This window comes from Schistocerca cancellata, chromosome 5 (genome assembly GCF_023864275.1).
Source record: "Schistocerca cancellata isolate TAMUIC-IGC-003103 chromosome 5, iqSchCanc2.1, whole genome shotgun sequence".
In the NCBI taxonomy this organism is placed as follows: Eukaryota; Metazoa; Arthropoda; class Insecta; order Orthoptera; family Acrididae; genus Schistocerca; species Schistocerca cancellata.
Genome location: NC_064630.1, coordinates 137018945 through 137045828, shown reverse-complemented (window position 1 = coordinate 137045828; position 26884 = coordinate 137018945). Strand labels below are relative to the sequence as shown.

The window sequence follows — 26884 nt, the reverse complement described above, 5'->3', positions numbered from 1 at the left end:
AATTCACAGTATTGTGAAAATTCCAGTAACATTTCACAGTACAGAATTCTACAATCTCTGCGAAAGGCAGGAATGAACTGGCATCGTAGCAGATCAGGCCCGTTGCGCGATTAGTTCAGTACTTCCTGACTGTCTGCGTGTGTGTGTGTATATATGGTAGACAACAGCTATACTCTACTTTTCAATGGAGACACCGTTTCCTCAAATTTAAAAGAATATTTATAACCTTTCCATAGCTTATAATATCACCTAATTTTGTAATAACATTGTAATGACAGTAATTAATACTTTACTTCCATTAAAAATGCATTTGAAATTATTCATTGTTTTAAATGAAAGTATTGATGCGTGTAAGTCGCATGTGACAGCCATTTCACAAACAAAATAAAATTATTTATTGTTTAATTATAATACCTTAGGTTCTTAACTGTGTTTAAAAGTTGTTATAATTTTTAAAACAATTAAGAAAACAAAATAAAATAAAGTTCCACATCAGCCTTATGACATTCTAGCATGTTACTGACAGCTATTTCACCTGTATGCGGGAATGCTACTTCAACCATATATGAGGTGCATATGAGCTATGCTAAAAATTTTAGAGCCTTTTTTCTTGGAGTTTTCTGGATAGTGCGCTTTAAGACTTCTATGAGTGGACACCCCTTGAGGTATACTACCAGCCTGCAAAGTCTCATCCCGAACTGAATTTCCAAGACTGGAAAGTCTCCTTGTAAGTGCAGAAATTATATCATGCAAGTAACTCCAACAATATTTCTTCCTTTTTATGAACTTTCAAGCTTAATCCACACTAGCTAAGGTTTAAGTTATAGTTGTACAATTAAAACCACAACACAGTATTATTAGCAACAACTCAAACATTTCATTTTATGAAGAATAGCGTTTTGAGCCACCAGCTGTACTTAATATACAATTGTTCTCAACCAGTTTCAGTTTTAGCAACCACTATCATGGAGGAAAAGCTGTACATTGATGGATCAAATCTACATTAAATTCAAACAAGATACAGCTGTATGTTCAGTACAAACCTGCTTCATAATATTCTTCAAAGTACTAAGATCCATAAAAATATGTTAGTATATTCTAGATGTCTCTTAGGTTTTAATAATGCATGTCACATAGTTAAACGAGGAGGCAAGACCCAGACTTGTCACCATGTCCAGTCTCCTCCACCCCCTCATACAATCTCTAAGTCTAGTTATTTCTAAGTTGACAAAGATATTACCTTTTCTCAGGACAAAGAGTATGTGAGATGAGATTGTGATAAGTTTATTTAGGAGATGTTGTTCAAACACAAACATATTTTCTAGAGAATGAATATTATCTAATCTTAAATGTAATTTCTATAGCACATTATTAATTACTTTTGTATTGCCAAAAGTAAGATTATTTGTCAGTATCTAGCAAAAAGAACAAATCTGATTTTATAGACTAATTAACATTGTCAGAGATAAAGTGAAAGTGAAAAAATATATTCCAAGCACATAACAGGAAATATAAAAATATAAATGAAATATTGTATACAGTTGACCAAATAGCATAATAATCCCGAAGGTTCCCTTTTAGAATATAAGATAAGCAAATTTCAAAGAAACATCATCAGAATGTAAATAGTATTGAATGGTTCATTTGACACAGAGGTATTGTCATCTGCTATTGAAGAAGTATCACAAAGGTACAGCTTCATTTCAGATGTCAAAATTGAAATTAATGTTAATATAATATGATCGTATAGATAAAAAAAATGCTTACATAGTGGCGGCAGGAGAAAATGCATAAAAAGGTTAAAGAAATATGCAAGCTTTCAGTACCGGTGGGTCCTCCTCCTGGCAGAAAGGTTGAAGGGGAAGGAAGAGGGATGAAGGAAAAGAACTGGTGAGGTTCAGGAAGTGAGGAGAGATTGGAAAAGTTGCCCAAAATCGTGGATCGGGAGAGACTTAGCAGATGGGATTAGAAGGAAAGACTGAGGGGGACTGCACCGAATAAGATTTGAAAACCTGAGAGCTTAAATGCGGGAGATAAGGTAATAAGAAAGATAGAGATTATTGACAAAATGTAGTGCAAGAGTTAATAAGAGCAGAAAGATGAACACATTATATTTGACAGAGGTGGGTGGTGGGGAAAAATAGACAGTTGAGAAAATAAAAGATATAGAAAATGAAAAGTTAATGAAGAAAGGAATAGTTTCTGAGAAGAAATGCTGAGACTGGTGGGGGGGGGGGGGGGATGTTGTTGTTGTGGTCTTCAGTCCAGAGACTGGTTTGTCGTATCTCTCCATGCTACTCTATCGTGTGCAAGCTTCTTCATCTCCCAGTACCTACTGCAACCTACATCCTTCTGAATCTGTTTAGTGTATTCATCTCTTGGTCTCCCTCTATGATTTTTACCCTCCAATATTAAATTGGTGATCCCTTAATGCCTCAGAATATGTCCTACCAACCGATCACTTCTTCTAGTCAAGTTGTGCCACAAATTTCTCTTCTCCCCAATTCTATTCAATACCTCCTCATTAGTTATGTGATCTACCCATCTAATCTTCTTAAAAAAAAAATTAACGTAAATTAGGGCCATGTTGGCTGTAAGAACCAAGGACATGTTGCACTGCCAGTATGCACTTTGCTGAGTTCTGAGAATGTTGTGTCTGAGGGAAGAATCCAGGCAGCATTAGCAGTGAAACACACTGAAGTCATGCCTGTCATGATGTAGAACATGTTCTGCAACAAGATATCATGTGTTGCAATATACACTCCCTGTCTGTGTCCATTTATCCTAACTGATAACTTGATAGTAGTCATACCAATGTAGGGGGCTGATCACTGTTTACATGACAACTGGTACACAGTAAGTGTTGTTTCACAGGTGGCTCTCCCTACAATAGCGTATACTGAGGTAACATAAGTCATGGGATAGCAATATGCACATACGCATATGGCAGTAGTATAGCATACACAAGGTATAAAAGGGCAGTGCACTGGCGGAGCTGTCAACTGTACTCAGATTTCCATTGTGATTATGGCCACACAGCAGGAATTAACAGACTTTGGATATGGAGGGGTGTTTGGAGCAAGACAAATGGGACATACCGTTTCGGAAATTGTTACGGAATTCAACATTCCAAGATCCAAAGTGTCAAGTGTGTGCCAAGAATACCATATTTTTATGCGCTACCCTTCACCATGGACAATGCAGTGGCCAACAGCCGTCAATTAATGGCAGAGCAACAGCGTTTGCCTAGTTGTCAGTGCTAACAGACAAGCTACACTGTTTGAAATAAATGCAGAAATCAATATTGGACATATGATGAATGTATCCATTAGGACAGTGTGGTTAAATTTGACTTTATTGAGATATAGCAACAGATGACTGATGCGAGTACCTTTGCTAGCAGCACGACATTGCCTGCAGCACCTCTCCTGGGCTCGCAATCACAGAGGCTGGATCCTAGATGACTGGAAAACTGTGGCCTGGCCAGACGAGTTCCGGTTTCAGTTGGTAAGAGCCGATTGTAGGGTTCGAGTTTGGCACAGATGCGAAGAAGCCATGCAACCAAGTTGTCATCAAGGCAATGTGCAAGCTGGTGATGGCTCCACACAGGTGTGGGCTGTGTTTACGTGGAATGGACTTGGTCCTCTTGTCCAACTGAGCTGATCATTGACTGGAAATTGTTATATTCAGCTACTTGGAGACCATTTGCAGCCATTCATGTACTTCATATTCCCAAACAATGACAGAATTTTTATGGATGACAATTCGGCGTGTCATTGATCCAGAACTGTTTGCGATTGATTTGCAGAATATTCTGGATGATTTGATTTGGCCATCCAGATTGCCTGACATGAATCCTATTGAACATTCATGGGATATAATTGACAAGTTAGTTCACACATAAAATCCTGACTGGCAACACTTTCACAATCATGGACAGCTATAGAGGCAGCATGACTCAATATTACTGTAGGCACTTCCAACAACTTGTTGAGCCCATGCCACATCGAGTCACTGCACTACACCAGGAAAAAGGAGATCCAACACTATATTTGGAGGTATCTCACGATTTTTGTCACCTTAGTGTAAGTTTCACTAGTTACAGGCCAATTGTAGTGGCATTCAGTTCGAAAAAATTTCATAATTCTTTTCATCATAATTCTTTTCATCATAATTCTTTTCATCATTCCTGTTACACAACCTGCTGTATGTATTTACTGTTCAATGTACACAACCTAACAACAGGACCAATGCTCATGGAAACAAATCAATTTCTCAAGTACTATAGTACTTGTTTTGTTAGTCTAAATAGACTTACAGCCTTGTTCTCTATTTTGTATACTATTTGCTCTGCAAGTCAGTTAAATCAGTTCCTTCTACCAGAATTTTTTTTGTTTACTTCCAGTTCTCTTCCTGTGAAACACTATTTCGTTTAATATTGTGTGCAAAACATTATCTGGTTTGGAGCAAGAACTAGATTATTAGAAATCTTCCATTGTTTGTTGGATTACCAATTTCTGAAACATTCTGTAACAATCATTACCGTACCAACATTCCAGAGAACCGTGTCCTTTATTTTGCTATTTCTTTCTGATGCAACCTATTGTAGGAAGACTTTCAATATGAAATAACAGTCATCTTCAGGGCAAACTGTTAACATCAGCAATAGTCATGTTAGAAATTCCTGAACACATTTTATTGTACATATACTCCCTCTTCACCTTCTGCTCAGTTGATTTTGAAGACTTGTGTATCACCTTGACTAGCAAAAAATGCAATTTACATGCATCTGTCACAACATAAGTGACTGTAATTCTGGTTCTAATACAGTTACAGTAATGAAAATGGTACCATTGGAAAGCTAATGAATAGACCTTTACATTGATATGCTGTATGGCAAGTTTCTGAGAATTTTCATACTGAAGGTCCTTGACCTTGGACTTTGACCTTGAATATCTCAAAACACCCCATCTTCAATTTTTTTGAAAAAAAAAAGTATTTAATTGCTCCAGTATGTTACTATAAATATGATAAATATCAAGATGGCACACCAAAGGCATTATGCACAAAAAATTATTTTGTCTGCATCAATACACTACCGAAATGAAGGTAACACACATATATGAAACAAAAATTATGATAAAGTACAATCCACAAGTAATATTGTATAAAAATATGGTTTACATTATTATAGTGGTATTATGAATTATTTACATTACATTATTTACATTACAGTTGTAATGAAAAGACAATGAAAAGTTATTAGATCTCTTCTCACAATTCTCCAACTAAATTGTTAATGTTCACCAGATCTGATGCAGGGAGATTGTATGTCCTTCCAGTTGGTGTCACTGGATCCACTCTTGTGATAATGTCACATTTTCTGATGACACAAGTGTCTGGTTTGACAGGAAACTCAAATGACGGAGATGGTCCATGTGAGTGCGAGAAGTTGACCTTTACTTCATCTGTTTCTTCACATGTTAGTAAGACATATGCAACCCACCAATGACTGTCACACATACAGGCAACAAATCCATGTATATTTGTTAACAGCATTTCATTCACCATAGCAATTACTGGCTCTTCTCTACTCACTAAAGAAGCAGAATATGTCTTTGTCTTTACTAAACCTTTGTAAACAGGTATTACACAATTAAACTTATGGGTACCTGGAATCGTCCTTGTATTTTTGAAATGTTGTTTCAGCTTGGTCTTATCTTCAGCATGATGGGAAACCAATGTATAATGGAAGACACATGAAGGAATATTTTCCTTGCACCACTCAAACAACTGTCATGATGTCAAAATATGATTTTCGTAAGGTCGCTAGAGGCTGGCAAGTCTTGCTAATCTCTTTACAGTCCCTGCTACCCCATCACGAGGTCCTTTGCCATGCGTTGTAGCAAAAAAAAAATGCCATTCCGCTGTAACATCAAAATCTTCTTGATGGTTGGACAGATTCATAAAGTTCTTTCTGATTTTGTATTGGGTAGCTCCGATGCTGAGCGATCAGCTAGGAGGCGCCCCGTCTATGTCGGTCCCCGTGGGCGTTGCACTCGCAGTCGCAAAGACTCGGGGCAATGGCTAAGTGCGCTCCTCGATATATTACTCGGAAGAGTAATGAGGGTCCGAGCCCCCAGTGTGGGGAGAGTTTTTCTGAGCCCTGATCCACCGGCAGGGTGTAGCTTCCCCCACCCCAGACATGTGACATTGTCACATCACACCGGCTCTGACCTATAGACAGATTGTATATAATCACATGCCATATACCGGGGGAAGCTGCTGCGAGGAGTAGCTATGTAGTGGAGTTGCAGTTCTACTGTTGTACCCCAGACATCAATCTGAAAAGTAATAAATGTGCTTTGGATTGTGAAACTGACATTTTATGAAACTGATGAAATTTGTCTGGAAAGGATAAACACAAACCGTATCATGCTGAAGGCAGTCAGATATTTCCACATATGATACATGTCGTATTTCATTAGTGCTCGAGTCTCTGTAGTAAGCTACAAATGGGTGAACTGTAGCCTGTGAATTATTCCAGTGGAATCCGTGTACCTTATCCTGAGTTGTTCTTATTATATATTAATGACTTGCCATTCTATATTCATGAAGAGGCAAAGTTAGTTCTCTTTGCTGATGATACAAGTATAGTAATCACACCTGAGAAACAAGAATTATCTGATGAAATTGTCAATACTGTCTTTCAGAAAATTACTAAGTGGTTCCTTGTAAACGGACTCTCACTGAATTTTGATAAGACACAGTACATACAGTTCCGTACAGTGAATGGTATGACGCCATTAATAAATATAGACCTTAATCAGAAGCATATAGCTAAGGTAGAATATTCCAAATTTTTAGGTATGTCCATTGATGAGAGATTAAATTGGAAGAAACACATTGATGATCTGCTGAAACGTTTGAGTTCAGCTACTTATGCAATAAGGGTCATTGCAAATTTTGGTGATAAACATCTTAGTAAATTAGCTTACTACGCCTATTTTCACTCATTGCTTTCATATGGCATCATATTTTGGGGTAATTCATCACTGAGGAATAAAGTATTTATTGCACAAAAGCGTGTAATCAGAATAATAGCTGGAGTCCACCCAAGATCATCCTGCAGACATTTATTTAAGGATCTAGGGATATTCACAGTAGCTTCTCAGTATATATACTCTCTTATGAAATTTGTTATCAACAACCAAACCCAATTCAAAAGTAATAGCAGTGTGCATAACTACAATACTAGGAGAAAGGACGATCTTCACTATTCAAGATTAAATCTAACTTTGGCACAGAAAGGGGTGAATTATACTGGCACTAAAGTCTTTGGTCACTTACCAAATAGTATCAAAAGTCTGACAGATAACCAACAAGTATTTAAGAAGAAATTAAAAGAATTTCTGAATGACAACTCCTTCTACTCCATAGAGGAATTTTTTGATATAAATTAAGAAAAAAATTATAAAAAAAAATAATAAAAAATAAAAAAAATAAAAATACATAAAAATAAAAAAAAACACACAAAAAAAATAAAGTTGTTATATTAACTTAAGTATGTTGTTAAATTAACCTAATTATGTCATGTATTGGAAAATTCGACTCGTTCCACATCATTACGAAATATCGTATTCATGATCCATGGAACTAGTATTAATCTAATCTAATCTAATCTAATCTGAGTGGTGAAAGAGTAATTTTCTGCAAAGTCACAAAGAACAAGAAACTCGTTTACTTTGAGACCACCTTTAGTGATTTTACAGAAATGTGACTGCTGCTGGGAGATAAATGAGTGCAGTAGGAGCTGTTGTAACCCCAATGCAAACACCTCAATGAAATCATCTGTTGACTTTGTTATAGCCTCTAGAACTTCCTGCGTATAGTTAACCAACAATTACATGCAATTTCGTAAATGCAGTTCTTACCAAAACAGACCATACAGATAATCAATTAATCTTGTCACGCCTGGACAATAGGGACATGAACCTAAGAAACATGCTGGTAGTGCAGGATTACATTTAACGAATGCTACACAGTGCTTGTATGATGGTAATGTGTATACTTCACTCTTTGTTAGTGGTTGGATTTGGTGTCACTAATATACCATGTTCTGCTACTAACTGTTTTGCTCTCCGTACCATGTAATCTGAAGCAGAAAATTCTTTCATAGTTTTCCTTATATTCTAACTCTTTGAAAGTATAGTTAGAATTTGTGTTTTGTCGCACATAGGTCTGAATTGTGAAACTCATCTTTCAGCTCTCTTCTTTTTCCGGTTGTGCCACATAAGTATGCTCCAACACAGAGGCTATTTCTTTCAGTTTTTGCTTTGGGTACTTTTTCTCAATCTGAAGCCTCTTTTTCTTCACAGGAGATTCACATAAATACTGAAGGCTACTATTTAAAGCATCGAGTGCCAGATCAGATGCTACTCTGGAAGTACCTGGCACAACTGAGGCAACATCTGCAGTGATTGTTGGGTTTTGTGATATTTTTTTCTACATTTACTGCAAATTTTCCCACTTAACAATACATTAGGATATTTGTTTATCATCCACTCCTGAACATTCCTTAAATTCTTCTGCACTCTTGCATGACCTTTTTCCCTAAATGGATTGCGCAACAATAAAATTTTGCCTTGAAATCCATTTTTTACTAAATATTACCTTACGACACATATACACTTCACTTTGTTAAACGAGCCACAGCCATAAAACATACGAAACAAAATTTGCGTAATATGTAGAGATCAGTGGACTAATGGTGACTAGTTGAAATAAGAGTTTCTCTGATTGGCTGTTTAGTAAAACAGGCTAATGTTGATTGGTTGAAATAAAAGTGCTCTCGTTGACTGTTCACAGCTAGGAATATTAAAGAACTGGTCTGAATAAAAGTAACTGCTATTGGCTGGCATTACAGAACAAACTGGATACATAGCTGCTTACTGCATGTTGATGATGTACTTTAGTTGACAAAATAATTTTTTGTGCATGATGTCTTTGGTGTGCCATCTTGATATTTACCATATTTATAGTAACATACTGGAGCGATTAAATACATTTTTTTCAAAAAAATTGAAGATGGGGTGTTTTGAGATATTCAAGGTCAATGACCTTTAGTATGAAAATTCTCAGAAACCTGTCATGTGGAGTATCAACATAAAGGTCTATTCGTTAGCTTTCCAATGGTACCATTTTCATCACTGTAACTGAATTAGAACCAGAAATACAGTCATTTAGGTTGTGACATAGGCATGTAAATTTTGCACAAATTCCAAACTTCCCAGACATGTAACTTTCTTCACAGCTGTAATGCACATCTGCAAATTGGTATTTTTCCATCTCTTATCTGGGTCATTGAATGCACCAAAGTTGAAAGAAATCTGATAGGGTTAGGTTGAGAGGTGCGTTAAAGTGAGATGGAATGATGTCATAATCCCAGGTGTAGCACTTTTCGCCCTTTCTCCAATGTCTTATGGCATGTAAGATAAAGTGATTGTGTGGGTCAGTGCGAGTGGGTGAGTGTCATTTTGTAGTTTTACTCCCCACTGTGTGATAACATTTTTAGCAATTTTCTCCACATCTGTCTCTTTTAATATTTGTAAAGTTGCATGCCTATAAACTCCCCCCCCCCCCCCCCACACACACACACCACACACACTCTTAGATGATGTGATGTATTTATAAGTACTCAAAATAAAGAACATACAGCTTTGAGATGAGAAACAGTATTCTTTTTAAAACTGTTGGCCACCTCATACCTAGAGTAGAAAGAAGGAAGTGTGTGTGTGTGTGTGTGTGTGTGTGTGTGTGTGTGTGTGTGTGTGTGTGTGTGAGACATCTACATCTACACTCTGCAAACCACCATGAAGTGCATGGCAGAGGATATGTCCCACTGTACCACTAATTAAGATTTCTTCCAGGTCCATTCATGTTTATTGTTTGACTGCCTCTCTGCATGCTGTAATTATTCTGATCTTGTCCTCACAATCCTTATATGTAGGGATCTGTAGTGTATTTCTAGAGTCGTTATTTAAAGCCGGTTCGTGAAACTTTGTAGACTTTCTTGGGACAGTTTCTGTATATTCAGGAGTCTGCCAGTTCAGTCTCTTCAGAATTTCTGTGACACTCTCCACCAAGTCAGACAAACCTGTAATCATTCATGCTATCCTTCTCTTTATACATTCAATATCCCCTATTAATCCTATTTGGTACGGATCCCGCTAATTTGAGCAATATTCTACAATGGGTCACATGAGTGATTTGTAAGCAATTTCCTTTGTAGACTGTCGCACTTCTCCAGTATTCTACCACTAAACTGAAGTGTACATCTGCTTTACCCACGACAGAGCCTGTGTGATCATTCCATTTCGTATCGCTACAAACATTACACCCAGGTTTTTATAGTCAATAGAAACCTTTTTTAAAGGAACAATTTTACATTTGATCTCGCTGAATGTTTATACAGCTTCCTTCAGACAGCACTTAATTGTAGAGAACTGCATCATCTGCAAGAAGTTAGAGGTTACTGTTAATATTGCCTGCAAGGTCATTAATATACAACATGAACAACGAGGGTCCCAACACATTTCCCCAAGGCACACCCAAAGTTATATCTACATCTGTATATAACAATAGGATGAGGAATTCCGCCTTCTGCAAGACAGCTTTCCAGTTTTGTTTTACCCAGACCACTTTCAGCACTTTTATGCTATCTTCAGTGGGTTTTTATTTTATTACTGTAAAATTGTTGTTACGTATTAACATTTAGTGAACCTTTTGGTACATAATATTTAAAATTGTGAATGAATAATTGTTGTAAAATATTATACATCATTTGTTCATAGTTCACAGAGATATTTATTAACAACCTGATGCACTGTGTGTTGTTATAATGTTATGTCTAAAATTCTAATTATAGCCTAATTGACCAAAGAGTGGATGTTTACATACCTTACATGATGCTATTGGATATTTATGTTGGTAGCTAGTCTGCTACACAAGCACGGACATAATAAGAAGAACTGCAATACCACAAGATGATTCTGAGAATGGCTCTTCAATATGCTGCATCCTCCCTACCAAAAAGTCCTCAATCTAGTCACAAATTTCAGTTGATACCCCTTATGCTAGTACTTTTGACTATAAGTTTGGTTGTGGTACTGAGTCACATGCTTTTTGGAAATCAAGAAATACTGCATCTTTCTATACTGTCTTGATCCATGGCTTTCAGTATGTTGTGTGAGAAAAGTGTGAATTGTGTTTCACATGATTGATGTCTTCACAATCCATGTTAGTTGGCATGGAGGAGGTCATTCTGCTAGAGATACCTCATTATGTTTGAGCTTGGAACCTGTTCTAAGGTTCTGCAACAAATTGATGTCAAGGATATTGAACAGTAGTTATGTGGATCACTTCTACTACCCTTCTTGTAGATGGGTGTGACATGTGCTTTCTTCCAACTATTGGGCATAGTTTTTCATTCAAAGGATCTACGGTTGATTATAGTTAACAGAGGAACTAACTCAGCCGCAAATTAAGTGTAGATTCTGAAAGGCCTCGATTGGTCCCTGGAGCTCTGTTCAATTTCAATGATTTCATCTGTTTCTCAACGTCACTGACACATGCTTATTTCACTCATTTTTTCAGTGGCATAAAGATTAAATTCGAGCAATTCCTGTGTTTTCCTTTGTAAAGGAACATTCGAATACTGAGTTAAGCATTTCAGCTTTTGCTATGCTACCTTCAGTTTTAGATCCTGTCACATTTGCTAGACACTGGACACTAACTTCGGTGCCAGTAACAGCCTTTACATACAACTAGAATTTATTTATTTATTTATTTATTTATTTATTTTTTTGAAAGATCATTTGTCAGTACTGTGGTACAGTAGTCATTGAATGCTTCAAGCATTGGTCTCTTGACAGCCAAAAATGTTTCATTCATCATCTTTCTATCTATAGTCCTATGATTTGTTTTGCACCTATTTTGCAGTAGTCTTTCTTTAGAAGTTTCTTTACAGTGACTGTGTACCATAGGGGGTCCCTCCCATTGTGACTGTTCTGCTGGGTACTTATCTATTCAGTGTATGGTCAACTATTCTCTTAAACTTGAGTTTCTCCTGCCCTGTGCTGGAAGTTTCATGTTACTCATTGAGATATGACACTACTGATTTTTTATCTAGTTTACCGTATATACAGTTATAATAGAAGGAAACATTCCACGAAGGAAAAATATATTTAAAAACAAAGATGATGTGACTTACCAAATGAAAGTGCTGGCAGGTCGACAGACACACAAACAAACACAAACATACACACGAAATCCAAGCTTTCGCAACCAACGGTTGCCTCGTCAGGAAAGAGGAAAGGAGAAGGAAAGACAAAAGGATATGGGTTTTAAGGGAGAGGGTAAGGAGTCATTCCAATCCCGGGAGCGGAAAGACTTACCTTAGGGGGAAAAAAGGACAGGTATACACTCGCACACACACACACACACATCCATCCACACATACACAGACACAAGCAGACAAATGTCTGCTTGTGTCTGTGTATGTGTGGATGGATATGTGTGTGTGTGTGCGAGTGTATACCTGTCCTTTTTTCCCCCTAAGGTAAGTCTTTCCGCTCCCGGGATTGGAATGACTCCTTACCCTCTCCCTTAAAACCCATATCCTTTTGTCTTTCCTTCTCCTTCCCTCTTTCCTGACGAGGCAACCGTTGGTTGCGAAAGCTTGGATTTCGTGTGTATGTTTGTGTTTGTTTGTGTGTCTGTCGACCTGCCAGCACTTTCATTTGGTAAGTCACACCATCTTTGTTTTTAAATATATTTACCGTATATACACACACACAGAAGTAGTGTCATATCTCAATGAGGAACTTGAAACTTCCAGCACGGGGCAGGAGCAACTAAAGTTTAAAAGAATTGTTGACCATAAACTGAATAGAAGCTTAGGCATTACAGCACTGTAATCAAATCCGAATGTCTTTATGGAGCAGAAACTTTAATTTTAAATAGAAAGAGGGATATCGAAGAAATTCAAAAGCAAGAAAGAAAGATTAGAAAAATATTAGGCTCCAATATTACTAATGGAGAAACTCGTAGGCTGAGAAGTAATAAGGAAATAGAAGAATATGCAGACATACATGATGGCATGAGAAAACGAAGACTTAAACTTTATGGCCACATTAAAAGAATGTCACCCACTAGGTTGACAAAACAAATAGTAGAATTCTACGAAAACAGAAGTAAGGCCAAAACAGCCAATAAAATGGATTGATACAATTAAGAAGGATCTTAAAGTAGCCAGCATAACTCAGGCAGACATTACAGATAGAAAAACATTCAGACAAAAGATATTTGCTTGGAACGTTGGTCAGAGGGAAATTAGAAAAAGAGACTGGGACACCATGGTCTGATGACCTAGTATTAGGTGAACTTAACTGCTTTTCAAGACCACATCGAACTCCGGCACGTCACTATAAATGCTTCGGCAGTTAACCATTAGGATTTTAAAGACTCTCATGTGTGGGAATCATTTCTTTTGTTCTTACTATGATACTTCTGGGTAAAAAAAAAACACATTGTGTGCATCCTACACACAGTCAGCTACCTGGTTAGCAACCTCTGATGTGTAGTGCACACTTGACCCATTTTAGGGCACCATACAGTTTTCAACCCCTATGGTGCAATTCCAGAAAGTTGAGGCCTAGCTCATCACAGAACCTTTGAAGTCTCTGGTTTAGTCCTTCTACTCAACTCAGAACAAAGAAGCCGCAGTCAGTTTTGAGCACAGTGCTGCAAATTGTGAGCTTCCATGAAACTCCGTGTGCAAGGCTGGTCTTCACGACCTTCTCTGCCAGTTGCCAGAATAATCCAAGTATGACCTCGGAGCCCAGGTGACAGGCATCATTTGTTCCAACGTGCACCACAATCTGCAGTTGGTTGCATTCTGTTCTCTCAGTGGCTGCTAGAAAAGCCTCTTCAACATGTTGAATGTAACAGTGTAATTTGCTGTTTAATTTATTCTTTAATTTGCAACTAGTTTCAGCCATAATTCAGCAAAGATTTTTGTAAACAACGAGAGCTTCACATGTAAATAAAAAAAGAATACATTGTCAAAAATATAATATTTATAAATGAATTTTAGTCATACAGAGTTTCTCTTTCGAACTAATGAAGCAGTGCTTATGCATCTCATTACTTGGCTTTTTTACTAAACCACCCCTTGTGCAGCACTGGTTGTGACGTGTCGTAACTACAAACCTGGACAGTAAAAATCATAAATTTTTGGAATCTTTCCAATTGCTGTCTTCATAATACATTCATCCACAAAAATAATCAGGGCATCAGTGGCACTATTTATGATCATTGCCAGGAAATAACAAATGAACTTTGCCTTTTGATGTCTAAGAGGTATGATTTCAATTACTGAAAACCTGGGTTACTCAGAAGCTTGGGCACAGTGGAGAAGCAAAATTTTGATTCAATTTTGCACTCTTGCACTCTTACACACTGGAATGAAAGATATTTTAACAAATTCGGATCTTCATTTGCATCTTTGAACTCAAGGCCAAGAGACTGTATATGGAAGAATTGCTCTAGAAATGAGAAATGTAGAGGTTTGTGTGTGTGTGTGTGTGTGTGTATTTGGTCCACCTCACACTCATAGACGTAATTTATAAGTTTATTGCCCACAAGAATTATTTGATATTCTTTGGTGTGACAGTACAAGATTACATGACATATTTTTGTGAAAGCCAAAGATAAAATTGTAAATATTGCATGTGACAGATTTTGTTGCATCAGCTGTACAACCCAGACATATAGAACCATTTGATTTTTTACCATTTACAATTGCTAAATGAAAATTTTTAGGAACATTGTTTTGAGAACGACGAGACATTGAAATGCGTTGTACACTCATGGGTGTAAATAAGTTATTGTACTGAGTGAGGATACATGATGTAGTTAAACAGTTTAAAAAAAAAGTATGCAGAATGACAGTGATGTTTTTAGATGTGGTACATTCGAAAACAGAGAGAGAGCGGGCAGGTAACGTTCCTCTTCTTTTTTCCCCCCTAGATACTGTTGGTGCATTTAGATTAGACTCATGACTTTACTGGTTTTTGCTAATTATTTCCAGCCCACTTTCACCATATGGTGGAGAGAATGAAGACTGGTTTGGATCTTCGCCATGCATTGATGATTTCTTGTAAGTAACTTCTCAGTTTCTACAGACATATTTAACAGTGTAAACAACAAAATGTAAGTTTGGCACAACAGTGATCACTGATTTATGTGTCACATTTAGTTACAGCTTTGTCTTCCCTCCAAACAATGCATATTTTGTGTGTGTTGCATTAAGAGGTTAAAGAAGAAAACCTAGAATAGTAGCCAAAAAAAATAAAAAAATATTGTAAAACTGTGTAAAGATGATGGACCTCTATTCATCAGTCTTATACTAGCCCACAAGTCAGTTCAAATATGCAAAATATTATGGCATGTTTTCAACCTCTACAACTGGAGACTGGAAGATAAGTGGAAATATTGAAATGCCCTGTCTGTTTAATGCCTTCCGACAGACAGCCTTATAATTAACATGTATAGTAGTTGTAGTTGAAGCCACATTTACATGCAGTAGGAGAGCACATTTCACTGCCCCATTCGCTATAGAGTTCCCTACTTTCCCCATTAAAAATAATCTTCTGAAATAGAGTGAACAGGTACAGACTTTCGGCATCTTGGCTGCTTTCAGTAACAGTGCTACAGAACAGCAGCTTGTGCAGAGCAGCACACACAGGTGTGCAGTAGGCCCCAGCAGCTGCAGGTACGCAGAGTACTGGCACACCCACAGCCGGCACTAGGCAGCAAGCAAAGAGCACTATATCATAACTGCCACCTGTTCATAATTCCTCTGTTTTCACCAGGGGAAAGCAATTAAACAAATACCAATCAAGAACATTTATTTCTGCCAATGAAAAGGAGTAATGCAAATGCCAATAAAGGACATCTAACATCCTTCCTCCTCATCCTCAATACCCTATCATATTATGTTTACAGCCTCTTTTGCCAGTGTATAAGAAACTTCTTTCATTCAGTAGTTAAAGCAACCTGAGAAAGGCCATTTGCAACCATGGCTGAAAGATTGGAGAATTTTACATGTGGTCACATACCCAGAGTAATTTTAGTGGCCGATCTTGAAATTATGTTAAGTGCAAATGTTATCTAAGGTATTCAGCTGATTTCTTTGAAGATTGGCCAGTCCAAATTTTTCGTGACTAATATGACCATCTTCATAAATTTACATGAACAGTAATTATTGTATGGTTAACAGTAATTTTTAAAAATTAACATTTAAATAAATCTCTGAAGCATCTTCAGAGAACACAGTTTGACTGTTAGTTTCTGGTTTTCAGTTTCATGGCAATGTGTAATTATGTAATATTCATTGTTTGTAGTGTTTATTGATCAAAGATATTGCATTTCATTATGTTATTTTATTCCAGATTTTCTCTCAACTTCCATTTAAATAAAATTTCTTTTTATGATATTCTTGAATATGCTCAAGCAGTAACTGCATGGTGCATCACATGTATATTAAGTATTTTGTTGCTCTCTGTGATAACTGTTAACTTTTCACACAGCTATGTGAGAGTGTGAAAGCACAGTAGTGACTATCTTACATCACGACAGTGCTACAGCAAATGCATCATAGTGTCAAATCTGTATATGAAACCATTGTAAATTTTTTGAAGTGTTAACTGTAGTGAAATTAGTTATTCATCTTCCACTATTATGCAGGCACATGATGTTTGTCACAAACATCACTGGTAGCCAACAGGAGAATATCTGATAACCATTTCTTTCCCTGGAAAGAAGCAAGAATGTATAATTATGTGTCGCATATACCAATCTTTTTGTGCATTTTCAGCCAATATAGCATTTAGCAGCCTCTGTGCACTTGACATTTGTTAACATTTCCAAGCTCTTACAAGAAATTTCCTCTAAAACAATCACATGAAACTTAAGTCTATATCTATTACCTAGTATGTGTACTGTTTACATTGGGATTCACCCCTGTTTGTTGTTGCTCTTTTTAATTCACTACACTGTTGCTGTTCTGACCCAGTACGAGCTATTCACAGTTTCAAACTTTTATTAGTTTGCTATTTTACTGCTTTTTGTTGCCATTGTCATCTTCTTGATGATTCTGTCTCTTATATTTATCGAGACCACATTCTTTTGTGATCTTCATTTACACTTTTTATTGATTTTTCCTTTCACTGATTTGTAGAGATATGAAATTATTGTAGTGGTTTGATTAGTCAGCCGTACTTCGAAATTTTTTTGACATTAAATGGAGCCTGAAACTTGCGTAATAAATACTTCGCGTGAAGTGCGATTTGCGGCATAAACAAAAATTAATTGCAGAGATGCAATCCACAGAATATTAACAGAAAAGCCTTAGAACAATGCGCACGACCGACTAGACACATTCAGAGGGTACGTACATTTGCGTACAAGTGGTTGCGATCTGATGAGAAAGATCTATCTCTCCTTTGTGTGTGTGTGTGTGTGTGTGTGTGTGTGTGTGTGTGTGTAAAATAATTACGTCATAACACACTCGGAGATTGTGAACGTACAATCAGGGTAGAGGCATGTACTTTCTATCATTCCCGTGGCCTGGGTAAAAGAATTGCAATTATTTAAATTTAAGAATATTTCTTTTTCGATCGGACTCCTATTTTTATACGAAAAGGAATATTGCAGGTTCTGAATGTCTCGGCAAAAACACATCGAAATTAATCTTAGCGGCCACCAAAGGAAAGTAGTGAGCACAATCACGTACCTCTATTGTTGAGCAGCGCCTTCGTAAAGATCGTCGCCTCCATCTAAAATTCGCCTTCTCGAATTAACAGAATAATTTGTACTCCATTGGTATGGGATTTACGCTTGATCTTGACAGAAATTATAAAACACATTTTTCATCATTTAACACCTTCATTTAACACACACATAGACATGAAACTATACAGTACGTCTTTACGCCAGCACATCAGAACAAAAGGGTAGTTAATACTATAAGTAATAAAAGAATCTCGAAATTAGTCCTTTGTCTCTCAATGATAAAAAAGCTTTTTAGAGTATTCCTCTGGTATGACAGTTGAAGAAATTTTCTTCTTGTATCTTTGAGATTAAATTACAACATTTTTTAGTTCCTTTTCACCATGACACACTCTACCAGACCCTTCTGCTCTGTTTGAGTGGGCTTTCATATGAGAGTGAACAGCAAACTTACTTCCATTATCAGTTGGATTATGTATGTACAGTAAAGCCACATTTTTGGATTCCTGCTATTTTATGTTTTCCCATTTTTTTTATGTTCATTTTTGTCAGTCCCAACAGAAATCCTATTCTCTCAATACAATGCATTCCCATCATTAACGATTCCTTGTTACAACATTTCCCGTGTTTTAAGTTAGCAGAAAACACAGGCTATAAGCAGAGTTATTGGTCATACAGTGTTAGTGTGGTAAACAATATCTTAATTGTCGGCATGTTTGGTAATGGCTGCCTGTATTACAGGTTTACAGTATTTGGAAGGGTGGGAAGATATACTGAGTCACTGTCTTAACAATAATCATGATCTGATGGTAGTGACCCTAGTAGCAACCTTTCTTCTGCTCATTGTGTTGTATTACAACAGTTTTAATATCGTAGTGACTTATAGAAGTAAACGCCACTTTTAAGAGGGCCATCTCTATAATGGGCTTTCATGAATCATTGTTACTTCCACATGAAATGTGCTAATCTGTACTAGATGCACAGTCTTATGTTGGTACAACCTGATGTCAGATATAGACATTCCTCCTCAAGATTTTCCATGACATGATGACAATTTCTGCCCTCTTTCACACCCAGGACATACCTGAAGTGAGTGATCTTGTTGGCAATGAGTTGTAGGTTTGGTGCCAATTGTTCTCTGTTTATGAAAACTGCCAGCATTAGTGTTTTAACCAATAATGTGTTGAAAGGTTTATTTATGGTAATTTTATAATGATTATCAGTAATAAGTCTCATGTTAGAACACGGATATCTTTTAAATATTGTTTCACAAAAGACTTTTGCTTTAGTGTTTTATTTACACCCTTGGACATGATAGGAATGAAGCAGGAAACCCACGCCCCGTGTTTGTGTGTCTTAGCACTCTGCCACTGCCTTTGTGATTATCATGAAGGCAGTGGGTGAGTGCTAGTACATGCCAACATGGGTTTCCTTCTTCATTCTGATCATATCCAGTGGCATAAATGAAACATGGAAGCAGAAGTCTTTTGTGAAACCATATTAAAAAGATATTCATGTTCTAATGTAAGACTTATTATTGACAATCATTATAAAATTATGATAAATAAAATTTGTAATATAGTATTGGACAAAACTTGGCAGCCTTTGTAAACAGAGAACAATAGCCATGAAATCTACAGCTTTTTACTGACAAGATCATCACTGAGCTCAACAAGTCATGGTGAGAGATAGCAGAAATTGTCATGTTGTTATGGGGTATCTTGAGGAGGAAGGTCTACGTCTGATATCAGGTGGTACCAACCTAAGACAGTGTGCTTAGTATGGAGTAGCATATTTCACATGAAAGCCCGTTAGAGAGACAGCCATCGTCAGAAGTGATTTTTATTTGTATAAATGACTGTGGAATTAAATTAAAGCTGTTGTAATACAATGCAATGAGCAGAATGAAGGTTGCCACTAAAGTCATTACCATCACATCATTTAAGTTGTTGCATTTAAAAACAGAAGACAGTCGAGAGGAAATGTTACGAATTGTGCCAGCATTTTACAAAAAGAACTAGGCAAGATGTCTTCTTGTTGCAAAAAAATAAAAATAACTACTGCATGTTTAATTAAGAATTCTGAAACAAAATGTGCCATTACATTAAACTTCACTAAGAGTAATCAGTAAAATTTATATTCAACCATATCCATACAGTGACTGCTTCTTTGAATGCAATAAGGGAGCTGTAATTCTAACCATGACCCCCAAAAAAATAGTTCCATACCGTTAATAATAAGCAAATAGACACTAGTGTAAAAGTCACGTTCTTTGGTAACTTGAATCAGTGCCTACGAGTGAAATGATTACAAAAGATAGGAAACATCTTTCTGTGGAAGAAAAAAAGATGATTTCTACAGTGTGGAGGTTTGCATGTTGGATCACAAATTCAATTAGCGAAGGACCTAGGACTTTCCACTTTCCCCCTGAACATGACTGTGAGAAATCGGCCCAACATCTTAGCCAGTGTGAGACATTCTGGTTCCATGGCAAAAAAGCATAAATACATTCAGCCATCAGCATGTGATTGTTTGGATAAATTCATTGGAGACTGGTTTGTTAGCACATGATTCCAACAGCGCTGTATGGATGCCCAGTTCCATCTTCACATCCACTAAGCATGCACTGGATGCTAAAATGGGGGCAAAAAATAGGAAAGTAATGCTGCTACTTGACAGATGTCCAGCACACCCTGACAATCTGCAGCTCAGAAATATTAAATTAGTGTTCCTGCCTCCTGATTGTACAAGTGAGCTTCAACCATTAGATCTGGGAATTATCCATTCACTTACATGGAAATATAGAAAAATCCTTATCTTGAAGACTGTGTTTATGCACGATAATGGCACAGGCCCAGAATCTTTAACTATATCACTTTTGGATACTATGTGTTATGTAGCCAAAGCATGGATGGATGACTCCTTTAACTATTTGTAGCTGTTTCATGAAAGCAGGATTTTAAGTTCACAGAAAACACGCAGGAACCACTGGAAGAAGATTTATCTGAGCATACAGATTTGTCTGTGTTTGGCATAGCGTCTATGTTTCAAGAGTATGTTGTTGTTGTTGTTGACACTTCAGTCATCACTCCAGAGATGCAACAATAGATAGCATCATTACCAAATATTTTGAAGAAGGGAAGAGAGAGGTGATTTGGGATGAGGATGATGACCAAGAAGCAGTTGTGCCATGCAGTAGACAAGCTGTGGAAGCTATTGAACATTTTGAGGCAGTGCATTGGTAGTGCATTAGGCAGGTGATGCTAATATGTTTGATTCTTTGTATACTGTGGAGAGGCAAGTAGACCCAATTGCTGTTAGGAAAAAAAAATAAAATAAAAAGAATTGATTATTTCAGATTTTTTAAACAGACAAAATTTAAATAGTTTTAATTTCATATTTTGAAAGATATGAAGAGAATGCAGTAAGAGTAATGTCCATTTTTGCTTGTTGTGTTTCCAGTGTAAAAAAGGGGATTGATGTCTTAGTGCGTGCGCGCGCGCGCGCGCACACACACACACACACACACACACACACACACACACACACACACACACACACACATACACAGTAACTTCATCTTCCATTTAATGAGAGTCAAGGTTTATCTCCCTGAGGTCTGTACACAGTTCTCATAATATTTCTTTAAATGTTTCCAGAATTGTGATTCACTGTGCTTTCTTACTAACAAACTACCCATTGGGTGATCAACAATGGTTTCTCATCATATTGTTTGTGGAATATAGTTCTTCTTTTCTTTTTCTCTACCGCTCTCCTCATATTGTTCTTTTTGTGCCAATATTCGCATCTTCTTTCTTTCTGCTGCGGTACCAACTTCTTATGCACTGTTTCCATAAGTCCTCAGATTTTCTCTCTGTCCACTGCAGTTTCTTTTAATTTACCCTCAGGAGTATTAAAAACATTTCCAATTTGTTGTGTGTGTTTCTTCACGCCTTTCTTGAATGCTCTGTTCATTAGGATGGGCTTTTTTAATTACTGCACTATCCCACTCTTGTCTTTTCCGTTCTCAGCTACAAATTGCCATAGAAGTTTCTTCCGATTAAGTAAAGAGACATTTTAATTGTTTTAATGTTGTTTACTTAGAGAAATTTCCAGTACATTTATTTTTTAGCAAAGCATATAATGGTTCTGGCTTCATTTTGTGGAAAGGGATAGATATCCTCATAAAAACAGAATGGATGGAAACTGATCAGTAGCAATCAACTCAGGTTCTACTGACGACTATCTGTGTTGAACCATGCTGTTATTGGTATATTCTGCTGTCAATTAAACTTTTAAGTGAACAATGTTGTTTGCAAGATCCTATAGAGAATTGCCTGGAAATGCTCATTTACTCTTCTGATGCTCAGCAGGAAGTGTTCATTTCAGTGCTTTGTCTTGTATTACTTGTGAGAAAAATATACAAACACATTGATTGCTGCGAAATTATTGGCTCATGTTGTTGTGTGGGCAATTGCTTCGGAGCTGATAGAATTTAAATATTTTAGGACCAGTATCACTAATAGCACTAGCATAAGAACTATTCTGAATTTTATTGTTCCAAATTAAGAACTTCCATTACTAGTTGGAAGATCAATTTCTCAGTTTTTTGAGGTATGCATACTAAACATATACAGTGTGAACACAAAGTCTTGCCCTGATTATAACAATTTATTACAGAATAACCATTTGACATAATAATTATATTTGAGGCCATTACATAGGTTAGTGTTACTAGTTTTTTGTTTGTTTGTTTAAGACCACTTATATTAGTAAACCTCAATGTGTGCTCCCTTGGTAGCTCGGAGAATGTCGAGACGGTATTCCAGTTCCTGCCAGGTGTTTCGTAACATGTGTTCTGACACAGTATCCACAGCAGCTTGTATCCTATTCTTCAGTTTGTCGTCATCAGCAATGAATTTTTGTGAAACGTGTAAGTAAATGTTAGCAGTAATGGATTTTTCCGCGAAGAAAGAGGGTCCATAAATCTTGTTCTGCATGAGGCCCCACCAAAATTTCACTTTTTCGCTGTCTCGCTGTAACTGTACAGTAGCGTGTGGAGACTCTGAACCCCATATATGGACATTATGCCTGTTTACCATTCCATTGACATTAAAGGTGGATTCATCGGCAAAGCATATGCGATTTAAGTAATTGTTAGTGCTATCAATCCCATTGAGAATCTCAGTTGCAAATTCAGCACATGTCAGCAAATCATTCGGTTGCAAGGCCTGCGCAGTTTGCACTTTGTAAGCATGCAACCTAAGCCTTTCACGGACAATCTTCACCACACTTGCTTGCAGTATTTGAAGGTCACGTGATGCTTGATGAGTTGATTTAAAAGGACTCTATTGAAATGATTGCCAAACACGATCAACAGTTACATCATTCACACAAAGCCTGCCACTTCAAGGATGATCTTCAACGCTGCCTGTTTCGTTAAACTTTGCATATTATCACTTTATTGATTTAACGTCAGGAGGGCTGCGTCCATAAGCAGCTCAAAATTTACGCTGAACACTGATGGGCGATTTCGTTTCATGAAACCAAAGCACACATTGCGCTCTCTCCTGCTTTGACACCATTTTGCCAGCGTCGGTGTTGTGGTCACAACAGCCAGTAACACTAACCCATGTAATGGCATCAAATGTAACTTGTTATGTCAAACGGTTATTCTGTTATAAATTTTTATAATCAGGGCCAAGACTATGTGATCACCCTATATATCCAAAGGAAAATTCTCTTGGTAAAACTATAACATTCTGAGACAGAATTGCTAGCTATTACTTTCCATCAGGAGATGAAATTTGTAATATTGTCAATAGGTACTGTGATGTAACATGGTTATAGTAGGGAGTAACTTGTTCCACTACTAACTGCTTAGGCTGATGGAAAAATGTTTGTGGAAACCCAAAATGGTGTTTAGGTAGCTTTTAATTATGGAACATCCCACTGTGCACAGTTCAGTTTAAAATGCACTCTAAGACAAAAAAGAGAGGAGGAGGAGAAGAAGAAGAAAAAGAAGAAGAAGGAGAAGAAGAAGCATGGAGCAATTATCCAGATGGGATGGAACTTGGTAAATGTGATGTACATGTGCAGACAAACAAATGACCGCAACTTCAGAAAAATTGGATGGTTTATTCAAGAAAAAGAGCTTTGCAAATTGAGTCAACAACACACTGGTCCACCTTTGGCCCATATGAAAGCAGTTATTCAGCTTGGCATTAACAGACAGAGGTGTTTGATGTCCTCCTGAACATATTATAAATGGAGAACCCTTCCCACAGTGCTCCAAATGTTCCTAACTGGGCAGAAATCTGGCAGTCTTGCTGACCAAGGTAAGGTTTGGCGAGCACAATGACAAGCAGTAGAAACTCTTGACATGTACAGGAGGGCATTATCTTGTTGAAATGCCTGCCCTGAATGACTTTCCATGAAGGGCAACAAAATTGAGTGTGGAATATCTTTGAAGTACCACTGTGCTGTAAATGTGCCGCAGTTGCCAACCAAAGTGGCCCTGCTGTGAAATGATAGGGCACCCCAGAGCATAGCTCCTCATTGTCAGGCATTATGGTCTGTGACAATCAGGTTAATGTGCCCCCATTGTCCAGGAGACTCCAGACACATCTTCAGACTGGAATCTTCAGTGATGAGGCCCATTTCGAATTGAGCCCTAATGATTAGTTATTCTTTTGAGAGAGAGAGAGAGAGAGAGAGCATATGTGCTTGTGGGGTGTGAAAGCCATTAAGCCATTGGCTCAGGAGATAGACAACACACAACAAGGAACTGTGTGTGTCTACCTGCTGTGGAGCCCTGCTTATGCTTTGGCATTGTAGCTTGGCTTTACCTTGGAAGTCACAGAGAAAAAGGTGCGGGTAAGAATGTCAATGCCTGAAAAAATGAAGATGACTCAAGAACTATCATTCTATCATCTTGGTCTCTAAAGTCAAAGCATTACACATAAATGTTAAGACCTGTTGTCAGCTACTATTTAAGAGTGATCTGCATCACCCACAATTGTAAAAGTAAATGTACAGCAGAAAAATTGCTATTATAATAGAGAAGAGTTGTCACAAACCTGATTACATTAATTCAGTAGCGTAAAAAGCTCAGAGTCGCTTTCAGCACCCCCACCAGCTGCAGAAGGAGATGAAGTCACATGGCACAGTTTAATGGCACTGCATAGCATGTCCTCTCAATAACTGCGACTGCAAATTATTTGTAAGGTAAAGTGACACCCACATTTACCAATTTACCCTAAAAATACTCGGATATAACTAAAACTACTAGGTTTTAGAACTATTAGTTCTTTTCTGGTAGGGGGAAGAAGTAGGGGTGGGAAAGGTGGGGAAAGGAACGTAGGACACTCGGACTCCAGGATGAGACACATCCACCCGATGGGAAGACGAGGCTTCCTAAAGGTATGTACTGGCCAGCAATTCTGTCTCACAATCGTACATTATTTGTACATTTCTCTTCTCTTCACTTTGTTAAGAAAAGGACAAAACAGTGTTTTATTATTGGTATAATGAAAAGCAAAAATTGGCTGAAAACCAGGCTTGTTTATAAAGAGGTAGGTCTACTTTATGTTTCAGTGCTATTTTGCAATTTAGTTTTGTGTCCCAACATTATTCTCATCTTCCAAGTTTTCTGCAAGTATTTCCAAAAGCAGCCAGTGGATATATTAGACCTTAATGATGTTGCTGTAATTATATGATGAAATTTATAACAGACAGAAAGGTGATCAAACAAACTGACAATTGGAAGAAAGTGCATGTTGTAGTTACTCAAGGTGTGCTGTGTTTGATTCCTTATCACTCTGGAATGGGTAAGGGGTCGTGCTTTTGGACTTCTTTAATTGTTAAAAAGTTTGCTGTGTAAATATAAGAGTGTCAGTAAAAACAATCATTGTTCTGATTAATACTTCGCATAAATGGTTTTGTTGTGTCATGTGTGCATAGCTTTTTTATAACTTACTCATTGTCCTTTTAATTTTGCAGGAAAGTTAATTTCAATTTTTACCACTGCTGGAAAGGGAAAATCTTGTTTATATATTTTTTGTAGCCAAAATTCATTTCCATCAGTGCAGTAACAGTCCTATCCATCTGTCAAAGTAAATCTTGAAGGAGTGATTTCATTTACTGAGAGCAAAATCTGCCCTACAACTAGTCCAGTATTCTTGTCTGCATTGTTAAAACTGAAAAAAGGTCTGTTACCACAAATACTTTGAGACATTTTGTGTGGTACTCATGGCCATATTAGTTATTCACTTAAGGCTGTGCTGAAGAGTGCACACATGCTCACCTGAAAGGTCATACAATTTAAATAAATAAGCATCTCATGAATATGTTGTTGTTCTAATGCTGCAATGGTATCTTACAAAGTTGTGTTGTTTTGAGTAGTAAATCAATCACTTGCTCGCTCATTCATTGTATTTTCTTTGTGCCATGAGAGTAACTCCTGCATTGCTCTCTTTGGCAGGGACACAACAGGACGTGGTTTGCCTGTCTCCTTGTGACCTAATATGAACTAAAGGGGACAAAGACCATATCAACATTTGCATGTGAATCATATGTTCTATTAATGGTGTTCTGTCACATATTATCTGCAAAAAATGAATATTTGAGATGACAATGGGCAATCAGTTCGTATATTGCCAAGACAAATGAAGATTCATTCAGGCTGGCTGAGACGCCACAGATTGGCCTTCTTTGACTGATGGATTTGAAATGGTCCTGAGATACAGCTTCATCTCCAGAAATGTAAATACTTACTGTTCATGGGTTTGTAGATCACTATTGATGAGAAAAAACTCATGTAATAGATTGGATGTTACAGTATTTATTAATATTCTTGCACTATTTTTTGTGCAAAAAAGCTTATTTCATGTGCTTGTGTACTTGTAAAAAAAAAATGGAATAAGTGTATTTGTAAATATTACAGGTTTCCAGTTCGCATACACAACATTATTTGGTGCATATTCTGGCTTCTTGTTTGCTAGAACAGGTAATTAATTTCATTTTTTTATTA

At 37.1% G+C, this 26884-nt stretch overlaps 1 protein-coding gene across 1 annotated transcript in view; it reads left to right on the top strand.

Annotated features, from left to right (window-relative positions):
- The window catches only part of LOC126188013 (CAAX prenyl protease 2), a 114580-nt gene that overhangs the window by 80980 nt on the left and 6716 nt on the right, over positions 1-26884 (top strand). Inside the window, exons 5-6 of the mRNA XM_049929430.1 lie at positions 15152-15220; positions 26798-26860. Of these exons, the coding sequence (XP_049785387.1) occupies positions 15152-15220; positions 26798-26860 (132 nt within the window). The remainder of the gene's footprint in view (positions 1-15151; positions 15221-26797; positions 26861-26884) is intronic.